A 24,108-nucleotide genomic window follows, 5' to 3' on the forward strand; every position below is an offset into this window, starting at 1 on the left:
AGAAGCATGAAAAAGCAAATAAACCAGATAGCAAACAATGTTCTATATGAACCACAATAACTTTCCCTAGAAAAACTTTTATAAAAAGCTAAGAGCAAACTGCATTAAGTTCCCTAGATGAGTGTGAAAACAGCCCCAAACTGTCAGATCATGAAGGCCAAACATTCCAGTGAAATTACTGAAGGGACTTAAAATATGTTGCAATGTACGAGCTCCTTGAAAAGGCACGCATTACTTTGGAGCCCATGTTTTGCATCACAGTTGCAATCCATCCCCTTTGCTTCAGAGGGTGCTGTTGAGAAACGGAAGACGCTCATGACCCTCCTTTTTATTTATTTTTTATAGCATTTTAACAATAAAATATGTAACACAGAAAAAACAAAAATAAAACTGCTCTGCGTAAAAGATGCTACAGCATAAAATATCAGCTCCCCTTTGAAGGAGAGAGCATAGCGAAATAGAAAAACAAACAATGGTTAGTTATTAATTACAGCTTTGAAATAAAGATCAGTCCTTCATGCCTGACTTCACCTGCAGCTCACAGACAAGGCATTCGCTCTTCTTTCAAGCCGTTGCAAAATATTCCCATAAATACTTATCAGAGTTTTCTAGGACTAGCAATTATCAAAGTGCTTGTAAACACACACCAAAAGGAACTCCTCCCAAATACAGCGAGCAAGCTCGAAAACACTAGAGGAGCACGACTAGGAGGAAGGGGAGGAAGAGCAGGACCGAAAACAAGAGACCTCGCCCAGGCTCAAGACAGCTTTCCTCCCTCAAATCCAAATGTTCCCGTCAGCATGGCCTCCCAAACCCAGAGCAACTCCTAAATAACCACACAAGGAGTAAGGAGGTAATAAAGTGCAAAACTATAACTACCTCCGTTTCCTCCTCCATGTGCTGTCACACACACAAACAATCACATTGCTCAAGAGTGAGGTGAAGCCACCCTCGTGGGAATGATGTAGGGCCTGGGAGCCAATTACTAAGCTGAGGTAGTAGCCCGTCCACATAATGAGGAGACCACATTCCTGCTCTCTCAGCTGTCCACTGCTATTGTTGCCGTGCTCCGATGCACAGCTTGTACAATCGCATCGACCACTCCCCTCTGATAGCTGCCCTCTGAAAATAAACCCGCTTCTTTGTGCGGCATTAGCCGACTCTCATAGTATTTATTGCATCCAAGATTCTCATCAACCTGAGATGTAATAGATCACGAGGTAAAGAAAATTGCGCCATGCAGTATTTATAACATGCCCACTTTTCACAGCCCTTCAGAGCGCACACCTGAATAAACAAAAGAAAGGAGGAGGGCAAGAAGGGAGCGGGGGCAGGGAGAAGGAAAAAAAAAGTAGTAGAATAAGTAGAATTATTTGGAAAATGTAAGTAAAACAGTAGTTAGAATTCCATTAAATTAATCTTATCTAACAAGAAACATACTCTCTTTTTCTAAGTGTCTGTCAAGATAAACTATGACACGCAACATGGTTTTGATATATTAAATAAAACCGCATACCAACATATCAGGAGTTGGCCTGACACAGAAAGAAAAGGGAGTGCATGTTTTCTGACAGTTTGCAAAAGTGCATTAGATTTGGAGCCTGCCAAAAGGGAGGGGTCTTCATACCTCAGCTTTACTTAATCTGAGTTTAGCACTCACTCCTCAGCAGAGGAGGAGCACACAAGACGCACATTTAAATGTGATACACTGACATAAAAAAAGAAAAGAAAAAAAAAAGTGGGAATTTTTGTGCTGGTCTTGATTTAGTCTTAGATTTTCTCTACTAAAGACACCTCCAACTGTGAGGTGCACCTTCCTAAGGGGTCATGGGAGAGGCAGGGATACTACACATGGTGAAAGGAACAGCTGCTTACTATCATTCTCAAAACAACAGGGAGCGTGTTCTACACTGTGGCCGCCGAGATCACTGCTCACCTATGCAGTTCACACACAGCTCACAGAGGCAATTAAACCCTCATATGCCACAGTGACACAATTTGCAATCAAATATTGAGTCGTATACCTCAAATCTGAACACGTACAAAATATTTTTATATTCTGAGTGAATGACCATTTCAGAGAACTTCATTATCTCAGAGGTCTCCTGCAAAAAAACAAGTGTAAATCTGTCATCTTAGGTTAGGAATCTAGCAATAGTTGTTTGTACATGCATAAATATTTTGCATTGGAAACAGGACTTCAAATAGCTGACAAGGCCTTTAGTGAAGCCAAGACGCCAAGAAACAAGGATTTTTCTGTTTTTAAAACATGCTTTAAGTGGTCCTATATTTCTTTATTTATACTGTTGGACAGCATAAACATAGCCGCCATTTTCAGGTCAGCGGCTATACAAGTAATCCCTGTGAATCACTGGCTCAGACTTTAGACTGCTCGATCTTGACGCGAGTGGATGCCCCTAATGTGGTCATCTCAGCTGCAGAAGCTCCACCCATCTGCTATTCAAACATCTGTTTGAGAAGGGCAGCCAATCAGAAGTAAGTTGACTTTAAGGAAAGATGGCCTTAAAAAAAAAGGGGGAGAGGAACTAAAGTAAAAATGTGGCGCTGTAAATAATCGGGCCACCTAAGATACAAAAAGAAAAAAAAGAAAAAAGAAAATGCAAATCACTTATTGATGCATTATTTATCCTGTAAAATGGGTAATAAACCACAAGCAGCACTACCATATTGCTATAGAAGAGCTTCAACTGAAAAGACGTCAGAAAGTGAAAAGGGAGCTGCTGCATTCCTGTGAAATAATGGTGCTTTACAGAGCAGAGAAAGCTATTCTTCTGTCTCTATTGCACAGTTCATCTGCAGCAAGTTGCCACAGTCTGGGGGCACTTCTGTCAATGATTTCCATATATAGAACCCAGGAGGTGCTCTGCCGGCAGCAAGAGGTGCCGCCGCACCGAGTTCCAGAGCCTAGTAGGACTAAGTCATTAAGCTGTCACTTAAGATTACATGCTGTCCCCACGATTACTCACATTACTGCCTCCATGAACAAGAGACATCAGTCAGGTAGGGACGCTGAGTGCATGTATATCATGCAGCTTCATAGCTTTTTAACTGATCTGACGACAGGTGAAAGGGAATGGAGTTTGTGGCTGATTACCCAGGCTGATCAACCAAACTGAACTCTCGAGGAGAGAAGCGGACGGAGGAGGAATGACGTCAATGGTTTAAATGATCCCAGTGAATTCTGCAGTTGCTACAGTTTGCATGCAAGAAAACAGGCCATATCGTAGGGTGGAAGAAGCATTTCATATTGCTGTGAAGCACTCTTGAATACTAATAATGCCTGCAAAGCTCAAAGGGCTGGCGGAGGAACGGCAAGGAGCTGGAGGGATGGACGAGTGCAGCTGACATTGTGAGGGAGATGGAAGGAGAGTGGGATATGACATTGCAGAGAAGGGGGAGGGAGGGAGCCTGAGACGAGGCAATGATTCAGGCAAGGGGAAACTATATCTGCTGAAAACATGCCTGTACAGTTAAATGGAGAAAGGTTTAAATGTGCCAGTGACATGTTTCCATTGCAATTACTCAGGCATAATATACAGTTAATGTTACCTAATGTGCTTTGACATGGGAGTGTCCCATCTTGTTTTGAGGCAGTTGTGCCAGGATTAAGGACAGGAAGCTTGAGCCCTGCTGTGCCTCATACTTTTGCGTGATCATTTTGTGTAATCGCCTCACCCTAACCCCGTGTACATTACCTTACACACGCGAGCAATCCTCGACACTATGGTGTTGTCAAAGAAGTCAAATTCTTTTCCCGCCTCACTAAAGAAGAAGTAAATCTTGTCGTCGTCGCCCACAGAGTTGCCTATAGGCTGACTCTCCTCGATGTAAGCTGACCCAACAAAGACGGGATCTGTTAGAGATAGAAAAACACAAAAGCAAACGTGTGGTTAGACAGCTGCGTTGCACCTTTATAATCGACACAAGGGAACCTTTTTTTCCCCACACTTTTTTCTGCCATCATAAATTTGGAAAAAGTCAGTGTCTGCACCAACAAGCTGTGCTACAATCCTGCAAGGGAAGAGGAAACAGAATCCTCTTTATAATTGTACTCAGATGCCTCATCAGGAGCAGTCTGCATGAATTACCTAAAGATCAGAAGACAAGAGGAGTCTTAATTGTGCGCAAAGTGCAGCTTACTCTGGCGAAAGCAGTGGCAGCCGGATGAGGTTGTTTTGATGTGCATGTGCAACGGCTGATAGGCTGGGCTCCCGCAATCTACAAGCACTTGTCTTTGCTCTCCGTCTGCATGCATTAGTGAATGTGCCTCGCTAATGATCGCTGCTTTTTGGAGCTTATCTGCAGTGGTCGGTACATAATGGAAGATTTGTGGAAGGAAAAAAAACACATGGGAGTTTACCTTGCAGCCATTTTAAGGAGTTCTCTGTCTTCAGAGCAGTTCCCTGACCCAAACTCTTGTAAATGACTGGTTCATTCCCTTGAAAGTTACTAACAGTACCAGTATATAATTCACCATCTGGAGGAGAACAAAGGAAGAGAAAGATTGAACTGAATTTGGAATCAATAAAAATAACACACAACAAAGAAATAATAACAGGCTGGAGCTGAAGTCGGTAATAAAGTGAAATGTTAGCACATAACAGTCTGAGTGAGAATAGACAAATCATTTCTCCTCTTCATATCCAGTTCAATTATTTACTAATTGCTTGTTAAAGAAGTTGAACAAAAACAATGTCTGCTGCTGTCCGGCTATTTATCAGAGAGTCTGACGCAGACAAACAACATTAGCAGGCACATCATGACTCATTACTGAATCAAAGATGGAGCTGCCATCAAAATAGTTTCAGAAACAGCTGCGCCCGCTTTCCCCGTCTAAAAGGAAGCCATTCATATAAGTGCGCATTAATACATACCAACAATGATGGCAGTTGATTTATACTCTGGATTAAAGGGGCAGCGACTGCGCCCATCTTCCATCATGACCTCGCCCTCTTCATCTCTCTCCAGTGTGAATGTTGACGTATTCTGGAGGCAGACACAAACAGCAAACGTCCCTGAGGCTCAGGCCAATTAAATTCTACTTATAGTAAAATGGTGAGTTAAAGTGAGCTCAGTGGTCTCAAGATAATTTTCTCCTTTACAATACACGCTGACATTTTGGATGTTTGGTCGCTTGAAATCGCCGTCGGACCATTGACGGGCTGTCTGATTAATAGAAGGTTTCTTCTGTGTACTCTCTGTCAAACAGGCTATTTCATTAGTATGAAAAGGAAAACTATATCTAATGCGCCAACCAACTTTAAAGAAAGATATTAAGTGACAATAAATCAAAAATCTCACAAAACTGGACAATAAAGGCATCTTACCAAAAGATTAACCTCTGTAGCAGAGTGCTGACATTTTATTGCTGTTGAGCTGTTGTCTAAAAAAACATCACTGAGCTGCACTTTGCCTTCATTACTGTGAACACGGCTACCGTACTTTATCCTCAGCTCTACTTCCATAAATATTCGCTAATCCCTTGCTCCAAATATTCCCTGAAACATTTCCGACATGGGTCGAGAGACATGCTTTTCCAAATTCTGCAGTGACCAGCTATTCTGGCAAATTATTGCTTTAAAAACAAACAAACAAAAAACCATAAAATTTTGATTTACATCATAAGCAGGTACACGTGAATTTAGAGCCGTGTGCCAGAGATAGCAAAGGCAGAAAATCATTTTGACTCAAACACAAATGATTCATTCATTGTAGAAATATACTTTATTTATCCATCTTCCAGTGTTTCTCATCATTTCTGATTTTAATTTCACAGTCTCTCCCAAAAATACTTGAATACTTAATACAAAAACAAAACCATAAATAATATGAAGAAGCTTCTCAGAGGAGAGGTGAAACCCTCAAGAAACCCCAACAAGTCCAGTTGCTTTTCTTTCCAACCTCTTAGAGAAACATAAATAATACACACGTGAAACAGTTACTGAACTTCCACTGAAGTCTGACTTCAACAAAACAAGCCTGTATCTTTAAATGTTTCAGTATTTTTAGTGACATTTTGAGTTTCCACAGACATTTCTTTAAAACCCTCAGTCAAATAAGTCTAGAAACTCATCAAAGATCTTTTTCCAATCACAGGTCACTGGGGAAAAAAATCTGTATTCCTGACTGGTTGGTGAGTGGTTTTCTGGAAGCTGCTGCCAGTTGCAAGCTAAAATTGTTTACCAAAAAACTGCTTAAGATTGCTTTGGCTGCTAGCAGGTTGTTGCAGGCGTCCTTAATTTGAATGAAAGATGCCGACTTGCCTGCAAACATTTCTCGAGTACTAGTGAAACTCAAAAAAAAATTCAATGCAAACCATGAAAGGAGAATGTTCCCCTTGGCAGTTGGGCACTCACACTGGCCTTCAAGCCTATTTGACTGAGATCTTATCAAAGAATGGTTTGGTATGAAAAACATACTGGTCAGACTCTGTTCCCAGTGCATGTATATTAAAAACTTCTGCAGCCAGCGAGACCGTGGATGCTTTAAATAAGTTAAATGAGTTAAATGATGTCATTATGTTGTCTTGTTAGGAAGTGACTTTCAGTGATTGGACATGTCAAATTCCAATAGCTCATGAGGTCCACAAAACTGAATAACTCATCAAAATGGACAACTTTTGCTGTGGGTGACAGACACTGCACTGAATCAAAATGCAGTCAGTCTATCAGGCTTTAGCCGGTGCCTTTTCAAAAGCCTGACAAAGGGAGCGAGAACAGTGAATTACAAGAAAATATATAGAGAACAACTGACGTTTCCACTGCTACACACTGTGGTCTGCTCTGTGTAAGGGAAAAAGTGACAGCATGTTGGCTAATCAGAAAGCGTGCATCGTGACGCTTTCATTTGAAGCGTCCAACACTTGCACATGCATTTGGAAGACATGTCGATAAAACACCGAATAGCCTCAGACTTGTATCAAGAACGCGTGGCATAAGTTTATGCACTGAATCTAAATGTAGCTGGTCCGTCAGACAGCATTCGACCTTGTTTGTCTGAGCTTCTAGTCCTGTTTGATAAAGCTAACAGAGGGTATGAGGACACTGAATCACAGAATACATATATGGAGAGCAATTGCAGTTTCCACTGCTACACACTGGTCTGGCTAATCAAAGTGAGCTTCTCATGAGGTCTTCATTGTGAACAGTTTTAGAGCCTGAAGCGCTCTGAGGTCTTAAGGCTGCAAAAGCTTGAGCTTAACTTTGTAATACATTTTTACACAGGAAAAGGATGAAAGATTTTCCATTCCCATCACTTCATTTATATAGTTTTAAAAAAGAGATTCCTCTGCTGCCACACAGCAAGAACAATTACATCTATCGTTAAAGCATTTAATGCACACATGGGAATAGGAGCATTGTCACAGGACGCACATAAATAATATATAAAGATAATTTATAGCATGGAGTTCCTCTGTTGCTGAGAAATATTCCCATGCTTCTTTATTATTACATGTTGTGTTAATCTTAAGCTTGTTTAAACTTGTGTCTTTAATTTGATTGTTACTGTATCTTTTTGGCTGACCATAAAACGTTCTGTGAGAAGTGGTAAAAAAAAAAGAAAGAAATAAAACATCCCTCACTGGTAATACTATACATCTCAGATCGTCTGGCCGCGAGGAATGCCCTGGGTGACACACAGAGTTGTGGACTCCATCAACAAGACGAGTGTTCACCCAGACCAACTCAGACTTGCTTGGAATCCCAGATCAGGGCCTAACGTCCTGCCAAGCGATCCTCAGTCTGAGACTCTGACGTCAAAGGGCAGAGTTTAATGCCCTGCTTTGAGAAGCTGCGCTGTTGCCAAACTCTACTGCTGGTTACCATCACTCCAAAATGTACTCATCTGCTAGATAAACAGACCTACTGCTTCCCCTCTATCTGGAAACCACACAGCTCGTGTACCCCCTGTTGACTTGTCTGGCTCAAGTGCCTCAACAGGATTTGGTAACGCTTGGATAACAACAGATCCAATACTGACATGGTGGATAAAGGGGCTTGATTCCTAAAGAGTACCCCTAAAAAATATTTATAAAATTCAATCCTGTTCTTGTGAGAGGAGAGGAACGGAATAAATTAAGACTCGCTTTAATGATGGGAGAAAATCAAGTCTTGCAGGTGAACAATGGGTAGATTGAGAGGTCATTACTTACTATGTAGGCGCAGACAGGACTGAAGGCATAGGTGCCACACACATAGAGATGAGTGCTATTCAGCCGCAGAAGAATTTTGATGTAATTGAAGCAATCAGTCTGGAGAGAACAAATGGAGAGCGTGTCAGGTCCATAAAAATCACAAGAGATTCTAAGAATTGAATGTGATCTTCTCGAGAGCCCCTTAAAAATCGGCCTATAATACTCCTAATCATAAGCAAATCTTTCAGAGCAGGAAATGTAAATATTATTCGACAGAAACAGAAAAGTATTCCTCCTCTCCTCAAATACTGCTGGGAAAAACCTCTCACACAGCACTTTGCCTGGTGAGTTTTTTGTATTACACAGACCAGAGATTTACACAGATTACTGAGGCTTGTCGCCCAGAGATACAACAGCTGGCATGACAACAAGGTAAGAGACAGACAGAAGAAGAAGAAGAAAGAGCAATTCCCCAGTGAGCCTGCACACTTGATGAATCCATTTGTAACTGATGGAAAGGTTTGTCAACACACAGCTCCACCGGAATTTTTTTCCCCCCTTACAACACTACTCAAACAAACAGAAGAAAATGTCTCTCACCTCCAGGTTCTTCCCTTTGAAGCTACACTCGTCTCTTTTTCCAGCAGGAGTGCCCCATGTCAGCTGAAGCAGAGAAAGAAACCCTGAATAAGTCATGTGATAGATAGTGGAAACCCACAGATTCAGAGCCAATGTATAGAGAGCATATCCACTTCCACTGTAATAAAATGGGCTTCGATTTGCACGGAGTGGTTTTAAGATCGTCCTCGATTAGTTGCTAAAATATTATTTTTACCTGATTTTAGAGAAGAGTTAGATTTTATGCTGAAATCCAAATGAAAACACTAGTGACATCATTTCATCTACTCTTAGAGAGAGGTCGACTTTGTCTATAAAAAAAGAGTTCTGTTATTGTACGCTGACTGGTTAAGGACTAACGACAAGACGTACTCCCGTAATGGCACCCACTGTCAAACAATAACTGTGGCAGATCAAACAAAACAGAAACTCAAATGTGTGCATAAAGCTGTGGTTGTGTCTGACGCATTGGCCACTGCTCGCACAAACTGTGACGTCTGCACATCACCATAACTGTTTATGTTTGCGCTCAAAGTTTTTATGACTCGCTGCAGTCGTCTAAACTGTGAGCGTCGCTGCTCTGAGAAAAGTCACCGATTCATAGCAACAGAAGTCCAAATAGTAAAGAGACTGAGCAGGTGTTTGCACACTTTTTTTTAAACTTTAATTTAACTGTATCTACTCTCTTGACTATATAAAAAAAAAAATATGGTGAAAATTGCCAGGATTTATTTATTTAACACCATCGGCCTACAGCTCAAATTAATGACAAGTCCATAAAGTGGTAATTCAGGGCTTTAGATATTCTCCCTGAACTATCTACCAGCAAAATTTGTCACATGCGCGAGCCTGGCGAACCAGCAATTCGGGTTTTAAACATGCAATTTGGACTCGGATGAGGCATTTGGGATTTTGTTACACTCACGTTCTTCTGTAACTTGATTTTGCTGATGTCTGAGAGGCTGAGGGCGAACAGTGCCTCCCTGGCTCCCACATACAGCATGTCGTCTTCCTGGCTGAGCAGCAGAGAGGTGTAATTAAAGACGCCGTTTGCCGAGAACCTCTTAGCTGATCTTTCCTTTGCATCTGGAAAAAGACAACACAGACACACACAGACACACACACACACACACACCAGATTATTATCACACAGCAGAACAGAAAGGAACAGATTAGTACAGAACATGTCCTGATGCTCAAAGCACAGAAAAACAGATGACTGATCTGATTTTATTTTTAAGGAGGGGGGGCTTTTAAGTCCATGCACTCAGTAGCACTTAATCATGGACACCTGTTTAACCCAGAACTGTCAGTCAACCCTTGCAGAACACCATGACATGCATCCCGCTTTTCTGCAGGCCTCTGACATTCAAATTCCAACCTGAGATGAGCAGAAGACAACTGCTCCTTAAGCTGACAGGAACTTCTGTTTTAGCACTCCAAAAAACTGAGAATCTCAAGGTTACATAAAGAACCACAAACCAAAACTACAGCCAACACTTGCTTGCGAGATTCAGTCAAATTAATCTTATGACACACAATGTGAACTCTTATCAAACCCGTCTTTCTTGAGCCTCACTCTTGGAGGCGACCGTCTTCTTCGCTTCTTTAGTCGCAGCCACCAGCTTCTCCATGAGAAGACACACACCACTGAGCCACGTCTACGCTTCTCTGTGCTGGCCGACCCCCTTTTCGTTCGAATCATTACTGGCAGCGGGGTAAAAGCTTCCTCTGCTCAACACTAATCTAAATCTCCCTGATTCTGCAGCTTCTTCAAAAAGATCTCTTAAGCAGTGGGCCAGAAGTCAAATGAGCTACTTTTCCCCCACGTTGCTCGATTTCCTGCAGCTTCAAATGATTCTTCTGATTAAATACAGACTTGATGTACACATTGCTCCTTTTATAGCATTCCCCTTAGCATCACAGAGGACTCAGTGTTCTCAATAGTGGCATCAGAAGCTTTTTACTGCTTTCTACTGTGAAGAGGATTGGATTCATTTTTGGAGCCAGCTTTTATAGGCAGCAGGAGGTCTGACAATTGGTCACTTTTCGCTTGGACTAACCGTATAATACACCTCAAACAGACCAAATATAAAAGCAAAACAAAACCCAATAAAGCGTTTTATTCAAAACCTTCACGGTTTGGACAAATCACAATCAAGTGGGGCCCATCTTTTTGTAGATGAATGTTACTGCGTCATATTTGACATTCGTTTTCTCAGCTCAGAAAAGCTGACCAAGTGCATGTAATATAAGATCAGTGTATTCTCTGCCTACACGCATCCCACTCTTTGCAGCTTTTGACCATCTATGTAAATGTTTATCTCTTGCCTCCCGTTCCAAACATATTAAAACACACTCTGTGTCCTTTGCAAGCCAAAACACTGGAGGTCACGGACTCCATTTGCTTGTCCAAATAAGATTACTGGCTTGAATCTGAGGTCGTAAACACTAATATTTGCTGCAGTTAAACCATTTACAGCCTTTTCCACATGTATAACCAGTAAGCTGGATTCAAATTTAGACACTTCTGACAGAAAAAAAAGACACCAGCAAGAAGTTTTCCCTCAACACTACCAGGTGGTGCATTGGCCTATAATGCAAATGGAGCTGATAAAGCTGCAATAAATGTTTACAACCCTACAACCCATGACTTAAACTTTTCAATATGCTCACAAACAAATCTAACACTCAAGGCACTTTGGCAGATGATGGTCTTCCCCTTGTGGGAGTGAAAGCCAGCTGCACAAGCCACATCTTGTCCACAATCAAAGTTTAGGCTCTTTCTGCCGTTACAGTGCTCGTTCTGTTGAAAACATTGTGACATCTGGAGTCAATGGAGACCAGGGCCCCATCATTAAAATTATGGTGAGGGGATACAAAATAATTATAATAATAAAAGCATATTTCCTATAGTCATGCAGGTGTCCTTCTGGACAGGAAGAAATTGAATTTTTCCTGTAAAGAGAACGAAAAACTGGTTTTATTTCAGGGTAAATTAAATGTGCTAAAATATCCTTAAATGCTCATAAAGTGAGATACACTCAGTCCCAGCAGACCCTGCAGACAAAGGAGTGCCATCTCTCCTCTCAACAGGGGGACATATCATAGATTGTGATTGTCAGGATTCCCCTGGCTTTTGGACATTCACTCGAACCAAAAACAGACTTTCCACCGCATATTAAAACTCCCTGACATAAATCACAGTGACAATCTCTTAGACAGACAATGGAATAATGAGCAAGGAGGAGGGCAAAGTCATGAAACTTTTACTCTGGAAGCAGGATGAGGCAACTTAGCAGGAGGTTGGGTTTGAGGTTGGGGTACTGAGTGGGAGTTGTGGTAACCAGGAAGACTGGATTGAGATGTTGAACTATGAAGAAACATGCAGACGGAGGAAAGAGAGCTTATTTTCAAAGCACTTTGAGATGGATTTCTGATAAGAGCAGAAGGTCAAGTAGTAACAAATGTCAGAGTTGTGTCAAGCTGCAGTGATTTCAGAAAGAAAAACCAAAGCTTCTCCCTTCAGAGGCTGGTTTTTGAGGGAGATGTCTGAAGTCTACGATGCAGTAGATCGCTTGTGTGTTTTGACATGATTGCAGCAGAACACCGGGCATCCACAGACAGCAGCAGCAACTGCAGGTCATTCCACAGCCAGGCTCCAGTTCCATTCATCACCCGCTTGTTTAATCAGCTGGCTGTCACCAAGTGAGGCCATCAACCTCTGCCAATGGTCATCACATCACACCTACCAGCAATATAACTGTTTTATTACTGGTGTTAACATGCTGAATTAGTTATCAGGTTCTCTGAATTCCAACATGGAAGTCAAATAAGGTGATTTGCCTGAATTCTCCATGGTTATGGAGAGTGCAGTTAGAAGAACAAGGTCTGCATGCAGCACTAACACAGCATCCAAGAGCCCAATGTCTGGTCTCCACTGAGACTTAATCACCTCCCAGTTATTAATTATGTGGAATTCAATTTTGCAAGCGTATTAAATGTATTTATTCACTGGGATTTTCTTCATTTCACTGGAGCTAGAGATGGCAGGAAGAAATCAGATCACAGAGGATTTCAGCGAACAGATGCTTTGTGATTACGGAACTGTTTGCTTGAGAGTCAGGGAATCAAACTAATTCTGTGCGCACACAATGAGTGGCTACATACGTCATGAATTTAAGAAGATATTTGGAAGCCAGCCAATGCAAATGCATATCCTCCTATTTTTCATATATTAAATGTGTTTATGGAGGGGATTTAATATATTCTAATATGTATACAAGCCTATAGATATGAATTCCAGTGTGCACGACCGAACCTAAAATGCGATGTGTGTATGTGAATGTTGCAATGTGAGCAGTGTTTACTGGTTTCAATAAAAATGCTTGGAGAAAAAGCTGAAAAATGCAAGTAGTACTGGAGCATACCCCCCCCCCCCCCCCCCCCCCCGCCAACATACCTATATTATATGCATAGCTATTGTGACATCACCTCTGATTTCTATAGTCCAATTTTGAACCCTTGAGATGATGTTCCTAATGTCATCATTGTGGTTGCAAGAAAGTGGATGTCACAAGGAGGACCGTGTTCCTCATTGGCTAATGGATTTCAGGCACTTCTGAGTTGGCTTCAAAAGCCCATTGGTCTGCCAGGATTTAAATATGCTGGCCTGCTTTGACCCACCACCACGGGTGGTGCTAGTCGTTAGCTGTCTGTTACTTTGATGGGTTTCTAGCGCTAGGAGAAACTAGGAGGTGACCTTTTTTGATATGTGTGACTTTGCGCTTTTTCAGTGTAAGCATCAGACAAAAATCTTAGTTTACTGTGTAGTTAAATGTAATTAAGTTACTTAGCACTAATGCACAAGTCTGTGGATGCACCTTTCAACTAAGCTAGCCAGTGTTAGCTCATAACTTCATGATTACCTCTCACTCAAACGTGACTTCTGGCTTCAAGAAAAAAAAAAAGTGCATGGTAACATAATAAACTCAAGGCTTCAGCAGAGCACACACCAGTTGGTGGAGGTCACAACATATGTCCGTTTTTTGTATACAGCCCATTACCTTTTATTTCCTTGTTTACAGCCTTTATGTGGTAAGCCAAGTGGTGCTGCAGCTGGCTGAAGGTCATATTTATAATGCACACATGAGAAAAATCAATCTTCTCATGCAACTTTCAGAAATAAACTTTCAGAAGTACAGTTCTAAAAAAGGTTCATCTGTTCTTTTAACAGGAACCCAGACCTTGAGAAAAACAAAAGGAATACACTAGGATTTACTTTCCTCTGAATCCCTTTATTCACATCACAGCTGCGCAAGTTCAGTGGGTGCTTACTCACCATCGAGGTAACTAAGATATCCTCAGGGCGCCAGCTTGCAGACGCAGTGTTACTGAGAAATACTATTCATGGTAGCACTTTGGCAGGAATCACACTTGGGGGGGGGGGGGGGGGGGGGGGGGGGGGGGGCACAGGATAAATTTTTTTCCAAAAGGTTTAATGGGAGATTTTAGGGTGGGGTGACTGATTGGCTGCTTGGTAGGTATACGCCTGCCAGAACACTGAGTGTAAACATGCCCCAGATTTACTATAGCAGCATGAGCCAAGTCACAAGGCACAAGGGGGCAATGGGGACAAAGGGGCTCGCTTGCAGCTAGGATGAGAAAACCAAAAGGAGGAGAGGGTAACAAAGCTGATATCAATCTCAGACAGAGCTTGGCTTATCTTGCATGCAAGGCACCAATTTATATATTTAAAGAAAAAAAAGAAAAGCAAAGCAAAACAAACACTATCTCTGCCCTCAGCTAAATAAAGCTACACAAGAGTGCACAGCTTCAAGGCTCTGTTTGACATGATTTGACAAAGGGTTTGATAGCAGTGCTGGAGCTGACAGAAGCCGACAGAAGTCGCTTCAAGGTCATCTCAACTCTGCTGCTTCCGATGCTTAGGCGAAGTGATGTTATTTCATCGCCAGTGACTACTGGCAACTAAAAGCAGAGCGGCTCTGATCTGATCTCTACTGCTGTAGTTTACCTGCCAAGTCAGCACCGAAACAGTTTGTCTGCACAGTCGGACCTCTGATGAGGAGACAAAGTGTGTTAGAGGAGCAGGGGGTACTAACTGGGAAACACCACAGGAAAATAAAAATGACTAGGGCTATCCGAGTAGATTCCGTTTCCGTTAAAGAAACGTGACGCCAATTCTGGGAGATATTTGAGTTCTGCACTTCTTCAATGTCACGTGTATGTGGCAGGTTTGCAAAAGCATCTTTATCCAAGTAGTGTCTAAAAGATATTCCTTTTAAAATGAAAAGTGAAGAAAAAAAAAAAAAAAGGGGAAATTGACTTTACTGGATGGGAAATAAAGCTGACAGTACTGAACTCTACGGTATCCACAAAGCCAGGCCATGAGGCTTACATGTACTGTGGTGTTTGTAATAACGGCTTTGCTGCACTTGTAGATGTGTGAGTGAATATGCTGTCTGTTCTGTTCATGTCTTAATGTGTGTGTGAGTGTGTGCATGTCATACTGAGAGACAGCTGGGCCTTGCAGATAATAACCAGAGCCTGACAGTGTGCAAGTCCAGTGTTTGTTTGCATGTGAGGATTATTTTTTTTCTTTTTTTTCTTTTAATGAAAAAAAAAAAAAAAAAAAAAAAAAAAAAGGTGTTAATAATGCCATATGGTTACAGGTGCATAAATACATCGGAGCAGCAACAGAAAACTGCAACGGCAGAATGTTTGTTTGAAATGTGTGTAGCCTACAAGCCATGCAATTCTTGAAAAAGCTTCCTTCACCAGCTGAAGAAGAAAACATCTGTCCAACACATATGTAACAAGGATGAGGTCAGTGCATAAAGCACAGCATAGCTCTAAAAGCAGAGGAGCTGACAGAGACAGCATGCTCTGCCCTGTAATTAAAGGCTCTTAGGTGTCATCCTGATGCACTCAGAACTGGCATGCGCCCGCCCAACACTCAGACCAGCAAGGCGATGTGGCGCAGTGTTCCATCCCAGCTGAAAGCTTACAAAATCCTGATGATGAGGTATCTGAGTGAGTTATTCAAACACAGACCTTGAAACTCAGAGAGGGAGAGAGGAGGAGACAAATATTTGGCATCATTTTCCTCACTCAATTCAAAGCAGACGTGCCTGTGCTTGTCGTGTGTGGTGCCTTTTCAAACACTCCTCCTCCATCCTCTTTAGTGGGGGTGGGCAATACCACCACATTTAAGATATTAACAATAAACTCCTGCAGTGTTTACAGTTTGCCTGCTTGCTTTAGCTCCAAGGGCACATTTGGTTCAAGTCCTGTATGGCACAAGTGGGTGGTGGGCCATTAGCTATTCTGTGTCAACAGGAAAAAGTAATGCTTGTCATAGCGATGTAATGTTTCAACAAAAACAAGTGCTCCTATAATTTGAAGAAACAGATGGGAAAACTAGTTTTAGACTCCAATAGGTGTGAAATCTCCGCAAGTGCTAAGAGTTGCTATTGCATACAAGTGACGCCAAGATGTAACAGTAGCACAAATGCACATACCCCTGTATTTATGTGCCAAGAACTAAAATGTGTGATGAATCACTGAACTCAATACTGAGACTTTCTCGCAGTAGTATCAGTGATTGAGGGAATTAAGCCCACCTCTATTATACAGATTTTAAAGCTGTAACAGGCTGATGTGATTCATATGATGTGCAGCTATAAATGTTTCATATCGCCCAGCACTAAAGCACAGAAAAGGCTAATGGGAAGGCCAATTTGCCAGGTGTTTCAGGAGGGCACTGAAGAGTTTTCATCAAGCATCAATTCAGGATGTTAAGTCCTGAGAAAATTAGGGAACTGCAATAATATTTGGAGGAGCTAATTAGCTACACAAAAATTTGTGGCGAAGTAATTGCCGTTAAAATATTTAATGATATAAGAAAAAAAATAAAGAGGGTAAGAAAAATAATGATTCACCCTTCTTAAAAAACAAACAAACAAACAAACAAAAAAACACAGGTAATGGTAATCAATCCAACCACTGTCATTTTTGCTTGCGCTAAAGAGATTCACTTACACTCCCTTCTATAGACGGGAGTGCTTACTGAATTGCTTGATAACTATGTCCCACCCAATTGGATTTGAATAGGGGGGAACAAAAAGTCATGCGAGTCCATAGCACAAATGTCCAAATCTAGCTGGTTTGCAACACTTACAGATTAGTTTCTGCTGGAGTTAGAATCCCATCAAAGTACATGTCGATGGGCACCAGTGGAACTGCTCTCAGTTTACAAAGTACACACACTTAGGACTGGCATGTGCTGAAAGTCTTTTAAAGTGCTACGACAGCATATAAACACAACCTGGTGAGTGCGTACGTGTGTGCATGCGTCTCTCTGGAGAGGCTCTTGATGAGAAGAGCAGGCCGGAGTCGCACCGAGTCTCATGCTCTCCACTCATCCACCACATAGTGACCAAGGATGAGAAGTGGTCAAGCACACTGGTTTACACTAATGGCTTTTCACCCACACACTCAGACACACCTTGGATGAAGGGCTGCATGCTTTTCCTCTTGCTCTTCTACCGTCATGTTTGTTTCTAATAGCCCTGCTGATATCAGAAGCCTGGTGAGTTCAGGATCAGCTGCACTAGTCTCCACACTTGAGCATAAGGGTTACATTGACCTGCCATGGTTCAAAAGCATCACAACCTAAAGACAGATCAAGTGGCTGATTTTTATTTTTTATTTTTAAGCCAACTATTAAAAGAAAAGAAAGGAGAAAGAAAAAAAGTGACTTTATCACATAAAACACAGAAGATATGCAGTGAGACACTGCACTGGAGGACACACGTGAGTCTCTTTTCCACACACATCCACTATAGCAGGAGTAAAATGCATATGGAGTGCATTAAATACTGGAAGCAAGTCAGGAAAGTTCAGACTTCTAATGAAAGATACATGAGACGGCTGCTTTTAACCATTTCAGTACAGCCTAAACTGAAAGGTAAAATCCAAAGAGTTTCTTGAAAAGTGCAAGAGTAGACACCTTTTTTTTTTTTTTTTTTTTTTTTTTAAATAAAGTGCACTGCATTCTGAAATGTTGGTGCTGTTATATGAATCAGTTCTGGCATATAATCATATCACCATATGGACACCAGGTTTTAATGCAATTTATTCAAAGTACTTTTTTCCAGAGGGAAAAACCCCCAACAACCAGAACACATGTGCAATTCAATAGTGAGGGAAAAGGCGTTGCTATTCAAGTGGCTTTAAGCACAAAAAAAATAAATGAATAATGGAAAGATGTCAGAAGTTCCACAAATTTCAAGTCATCATCAGCAGAATCCATAGGAAGTCAAACAGTCATGGTCTCTGCTAGAGGAGGGCAAACCTGCTCTGAGCTAGCCATTATGTACAGTTAGACCATTACAGACACACGAGTGTAAACAATAGAGCCAGCAGAGAAGTAAATCTCCTTGTGATGCAGCAGGTTTAAAGGAGTTGCGATTTGAAGTCATTTCTGGTAAACCAAACATTTCATGGCCTTCAGGCATTCGTCACACTGCAGTTTGTGGTGTGTTGTAATAAGTCAGTTGTGTTGCTTTCCGTGCAGACACAACTCTATAGCACTTGTTGCATAGGATTTGTTCTTGGTTAACATCACTTGCCCTAAATCCAAAGCATTTCCGAACAGATGATCTGCTTCAGAGGACGAGCTCTCCGCAAGCCATGCGGTGCATGATTGGCATTAGATGGTCATTTGTGAGGTCCAATATCACATGCAATATCATATGATAAAATTGTGATCAAGATTAAAACGTAATTAATTGTGCAGCCCTACCTTAAGGTGGGTCTACATTCTACTTGGTAGCAATCCTGAAAGAAACATTTTGAAAACAATGAACGGCATTATTTAATTTCATTTCTCAAATGCCAAATAGCTGGAACGGTTGTTTAGGAAGAAAAACTCATGAAAAACTCAAGTGTTTACAAAAGATGTAAAACCTTTCATTAATAAGCAGAACATGTATAAAGACAAATGACATCCCGTTTGTTTCAAGCTATTTAGTCTTTGTGTTTTATTTTCAGGACTGTTTGCTGTGTCTGTTCATTTTTTCCTATGGAATGAGTTGTTTTTACTGCAAATTGTCGTGCATGGACAATGAGCAGTAAATTGTTGTTGGGCGTCTTTTTCCCCCCAGTGGTTTTCTTTTTGTTTGTTTTGTCATTCTGGTTTGAAATAAATAAATAAATTCTTGAAAGAATGCCTTTTCGACAGAAATGTGTGCAAAAGCCATTTGTTCTCAGACAAGTCCACTACAATGCAGATTCAGCGCCACAGAAACCAAATGAAAGCTTTTTCATGTTACAGTCGAGCAAGAAAAAGCCTTTTTGTGTTATAGCAATGGAAAAACTCAGAACCTCTGCTGTTAACTTTTTAATAGTGATTAGGCTAACCAAATGTACACTCCAGCACAGCTATCCAAAATTGCCTAATGACACTCTTTAACCTCACATTCCTCGCTGTCCATCTAAATTATTTGCTACGACCATCATTTCGCGCTGCTTGCTATTTCCCTTAAATCAAATGTTCCTAATCAAAATTTGAAAGTTTAAACTTTTCTGTACTTTCTCTGGACCGTGCGAGTGATGAGTCCATTAAAACATCTGAAAGAGACAGGGTTGATGTGCTGCAATTATCTTCCATTGTTGTGGCTGTTATGGTTTTTGTATGCAGGCACTTGTGAGTGCCACCTCTGCTGGAAGCCACAGACCGCTTTTCTTTCAGGATCAGTGGGCGTGTCCTTGCTGGGTTTTAGGTGGCCATCGGAGCATGTCTAAAACCTCACCAGCCTTTGCTCTGAACATCCACCCCCAGCACCCCAGCCCCACCCCTTCTTGCTGCCCCTCCTCTGTTTTTGAACCGCGATCCACACACTGCCAAGGTCAGTGGATTAGCATGCATGAGAGAAAGCGGACAATATTCGCCTAACATAAACCAAACGTACACAAGAAAGGACACTGTGTACACAGAGCATACACAGCATGCTCTGTAGCTTGGCTTAAATGGGCATTTTCATTTGCTCCTCTAAAAGTGTTAAAGCTGATCTGATCTGTGCCCTTTGTTTTACACAGTCTATACTGCTGCACATGAAAACACTAATGATAGAAAACAGTAACTGACAGACTCTCTAGATGCTACTTGTGTTCAGAGCTGGATTATGTATCTTTTGTTTTAGAACCTTTCTTCCAGATTACCTCTTAAAATTATCACAGTAAAAGCAGATCTTCCCGTTGTAGGCAAAAAAAAAAAAAAGCATTCAGGAATCGTAGGAAACTTACACATTAGATTTAAATATAGCAGCAAGAATTGATTTGAACTCATCTGTGTTGTGTCTTGTGCCTTAAACCAACTAGAAACCAAAAAGCAGTAATAAAAAGGGAACAAAGGAATGGGTGGAGGGAGGCGATCAGCACCTAATCACATTAAAACGCACCACTGAAGTACTGTGTTTAATGTAGAACACGATTATCTGGCATTTAGAGAGCTTGTTCAATCTGTACAAAAATCCACTGAAATGTAAAAGCACGTTTTTCCTTCAGTGTGAGTAAGGCTACAATGTTTTCTCTGCTGTCGCATTATCCCTAACAGACAGACACTGCTATGAGGCAATCATTTCAAGCATCTCTAAGCATATTTCTTTAAGGTCAAATTATTGATTCAAGAGGAAGATGATTAACAGCACTAAAACGATGATATTCAATTTAGTTCCCCAAATAATTAGACTGTGGTGGCGGTAGGGGTACAGGGTGTGTTTGGGCACGCATGGACACAAAAGCAAGCACAACCACACAATCTTAAGATACCATATACTTTTGTTACCGACTTGGTTCATAACCTTTATGGACAGACTTTCTAGGCACAGCCAAGCAGCAGATGGTTACCAGTTTGGTGACCTCAGGATTACCTCTGCCTTTTGCGGATGATTTCTTCTGGATTCATCAGTAGCTGACCTCAGCATGCATTGGAGCAAACTGCATCCGAGTGTGAAACAACAGGAATGTGAATTAGCATCTCCAAGTCTGGTGCCAGAAGAAGGTGATGTGCCCACTCCGGGTCAAGGCAGATTGCTACTCCAATGGTAGCAGTTCAAGTATCCTGGGGACTTCTTTACGACAGAGTAGAGTAAAGCAGTAAATGCAAACATTGGCATGGATTGGTAGTGATGTGGATTCTATATCAGTCTGTTGTGGTAAAGAGAGCTGAGTGTGACAGCAATGCTGCTGATTTACCAGTCAATCTACGTTACAACTTTAATCTATAAACATGAGCAGTGGTTGCAAGCGGCTGAAACGACCTTCCTTTGTAGGGTGTTGTGGAAAAGGAGCTTTATGGGAGCTCTCCTAGTACCTTCACAGCTCAGTTTAACTCAACTTGGATTTTAAGGTTTCTCAATTAGGTTGTAGGACCTGGTACAGGGTATCTACTTAGACGGTTTCCACTTAATCTGAACTGATCCAAAAATGAAACGTTGGACTGTATGCCACCGGTGGCCAGTCAGTGACAAATTTTGATGACTCATGAGGGTGGCTCCTCACAAAAATCCGCCAATTTTGAAACATGGCAATGAAGTAAATGACTAAATAAAAAAAACCCCAATGTGGTCCTTCAGTCTAACAAAAAGCCATACACCGAGCAGCAGAATACCATATCTCAACTTCCACTGTTATGCAGTTTGTGTCGCATACAAATGATGTCATTTGCTATAACAAGCCCACGCACATTAGTACTCAATTGTAATGGGAAACAACTGAAACCCCGTACTTTTAAGTTGAGTAGGTACTAGCGGAAAATGTCTATTAGAGAAAGGGTGAAGCGTTTGGTCATTTGGGAGGGGCTCAGAGTAGATCTGCTACCCCTCTACATTGAAAGAAGCCAGCTGATGTGGTTTGGGCGTGTCCTACTGGCGAGAGGCCCAGGACACCCTGGGGGGATTACTTTGTGGTCTAGGAAAGCCTCTGTGTCCCTTGGAAGACCTAGAGGTGGCCAGGGAGAGGGAGGTCCAGGCAACTCTGCTTTCAGGGGTGGTAGTCTAAGCAGAGAAGTGGCAGAAAATGGATGTAGAGGTGGATGGATACTACTCTCCAGTAAGTTCCTCATCCTGTGGACGGAAACTTTACGGTCTCCACAGCAGCAAAAGCCCTTCTGCTGCAGTCATAGTGAGCTCAATTTAAGCCCCTTTTTCCATTAGTACATACTCTGTCCTACTTGCCACAACTCGACTCGGATCAACTGGTTTTCCATTACAATCGTGTCCCACCTAATGTTTGCTGTTAGCTGAGCGTCCCGTGACGCAATTAGTATGCAACACAAATGCTACAACAAAGGTGGACGTCGAGGCAATGATATACCTGCTGCTTGATCTGTCACTTTTCAGCAGACTCGGGGACCACAGCACTGTTTTTTTTCCCCTAACCATTTCCCTCGTTGCCGGGTCTTAAAAATGGCAGATTTGATTTTTGTGAACGAGATGCTCTCATGACTCATTGAGTGTCTCCACTGACCAGTCAAATGGTGGCATGCAGTCTTACGACATCACATTTTAGTACCTGTCCAGTTGAGTAGGTACTATTGGAGCTCCTTGTACCGGCTACTATCACCTATTGGAAAACCTTGAAAACCTTGGCGAGTCGATCCGAATGGGTACTAATGGAAAAGGAGCTACTGTCAGTTGAAGCAGTTCTCCATCTGCTGAAGGTTTTGGATATACTACCCTTCTCATCTACAATCTATAATGGTTAACTTGAGAGTATGTTGGACAGTGGGCCTAGCTGGTTAGTGATAACTTTCCAAAAATAAAAGTGAGGAGTTTGTCCAGTACTGAAGAGACTGTGTCAGTGGATTGTGGGGGGGGAAAAAAAAAAAAAAAAAAGACAGATTGCAAAATAGAATTTAGTTGGGTGGCTCGCCCAAATATGTGTGTGACAAACACTGTAGTTAACGTACTCAAGTCTGAACTCAAATGTCTCCTTGATTAAACTGAAAAGAAAAGAAAATTAAAGGACAAAAATAATCCATCTCTTCAGTGCACCTCTTCAGAAAGTACTGTCTGAGAAGCTTCTGATAACTAACAGGGATACACGCTGTATGCCTAACCATTGCTTACAGCTCCAAGTCCCATGATCTTTTGTGCTGCTCTGCCTCTGCTCAAGAACCATAATGAAAAACAGACAAGCTCTCCCTTTGCAGCAACCACAAAAACCCCTACTCACTACACATGAGAGATTAGCTTGCTCATTAGGAGAGAAGGAAGGATGAGGAGAGAGGGAAGGAGGACAAAAAGGAAGAGGGATGCTTTTCAAGGAGGAGGGCAAGGGTGCTCTCTCCAGAAAACAGGCCGGGTCCCCCTTTTCTTACAGACAATGCCAATCAGAAACGGCGATGTAAAGAGGTGACCTGCTTTACATGTTTTGCAGCAGTGGTGGAGGTCAAACAAAAGTTAGTTTATATATGAAGCATGCTAGTGTTTGTGCAAAGCTGTTGTCTCATTAAACAGCTTATAATCAGTGCCAGTGACTTTTAAATAAGACTTTCTACACGAAATTGTCAGTTGAAAAGCAGTTTTCTCACACTACTACTTATGCTCTCCAGCTGACAACCTCAATCACTCATCGTTCATGTCAAAATACATGAATTTAAGATGATGAATGCCGCGTGGAGTGAGGCAAAGTAGGGGGGAAGAAAGAAACATCAGTGGTTTGCAAAACACTCACTTGCTGGGAACCAGCCTTGGGCCAATTTAGTCTATTCAGCTCTTAGAGAAATAAGCTAAATGGCTTAAGGATGTGAAAGGTTGTTCTTGGGTATGAGAGATGCTAATTTGAGGTGGTGCATGTGAATCACAGGATGACGGCTCACTAAAGTGGCTAAAGAGGAAAGGAAACAAACCTTCTGGGGGGGAGGGGCTTCAAATTCAGGCAGGTGTGCTTAAAGGAGCCAATATACCTCTAAACCTTTATGAACTTATGCTGTGGTTAATGTTTGACTAAACCATTTGCCTGGATGAGAACAGACAGATGAACGAATGAAGCGAGAAGCTAATTTTAAGGAGCATCTTGTTGGCCATGTAAAACTGCACATTTCAACAGCTCTAATTCAGAATGTTGAAATGTGTTTAGTGAGACTTTCCTGAGAGGAGGGGGAAAAAAAAAAAAAAAAATCAGTCAATTTCCCCTGTGAGCCACATCCAAACAGCTACCTCATTTGTCACAAGCTTCCATAATGCATCAATCAATTACCAAAAAGCTGTCGGCAGAGCAAATACAGGAAAACAGCGGCATGTGTTTAA

General features: G+C 41.7%; 1 protein-coding gene across 2 annotated transcripts in view; it reads right to left on the reverse strand.

The window, feature by feature from the left end:
• The window catches only part of sema4bb (sema domain, immunoglobulin domain (Ig), transmembrane domain (TM) and short cytoplasmic domain, (semaphorin) 4Bb), a 64,368-nt gene that overhangs the window by 13,393 nt on the left and 26,867 nt on the right, over positions 1-24,108 (reverse strand). For both annotated transcript variants that reach the window (XM_087830381.1, XM_006779847.3), the window contains exons 3-8: positions 9,699-9,859; positions 8,756-8,818; positions 8,174-8,272; positions 4,896-5,007; positions 4,382-4,498; positions 3,717-3,874 (exon numbers count right to left, since the gene is read on the reverse strand). In XM_087830381.1, the coding sequence (XP_087686507.1) occupies positions 3,717-3,874; positions 4,382-4,498; positions 4,896-5,007; positions 8,174-8,272; positions 8,756-8,818; positions 9,699-9,859 (710 nt within the window). The remainder of the gene's footprint in view (positions 1-3,716; positions 3,875-4,381; positions 4,499-4,895; positions 5,008-8,173; positions 8,273-8,755; positions 8,819-9,698; positions 9,860-24,108) is intronic.

The sequence above is a fragment of the Neolamprologus brichardi genome, chromosome 1 (genome assembly GCF_056152115.1).
Source record: "Neolamprologus brichardi isolate AB-2024 chromosome 1, ASM5615211v1, whole genome shotgun sequence".
NCBI lineage: Eukaryota > Metazoa > Chordata > Actinopteri > Cichliformes > Cichlidae > Neolamprologus > Neolamprologus brichardi.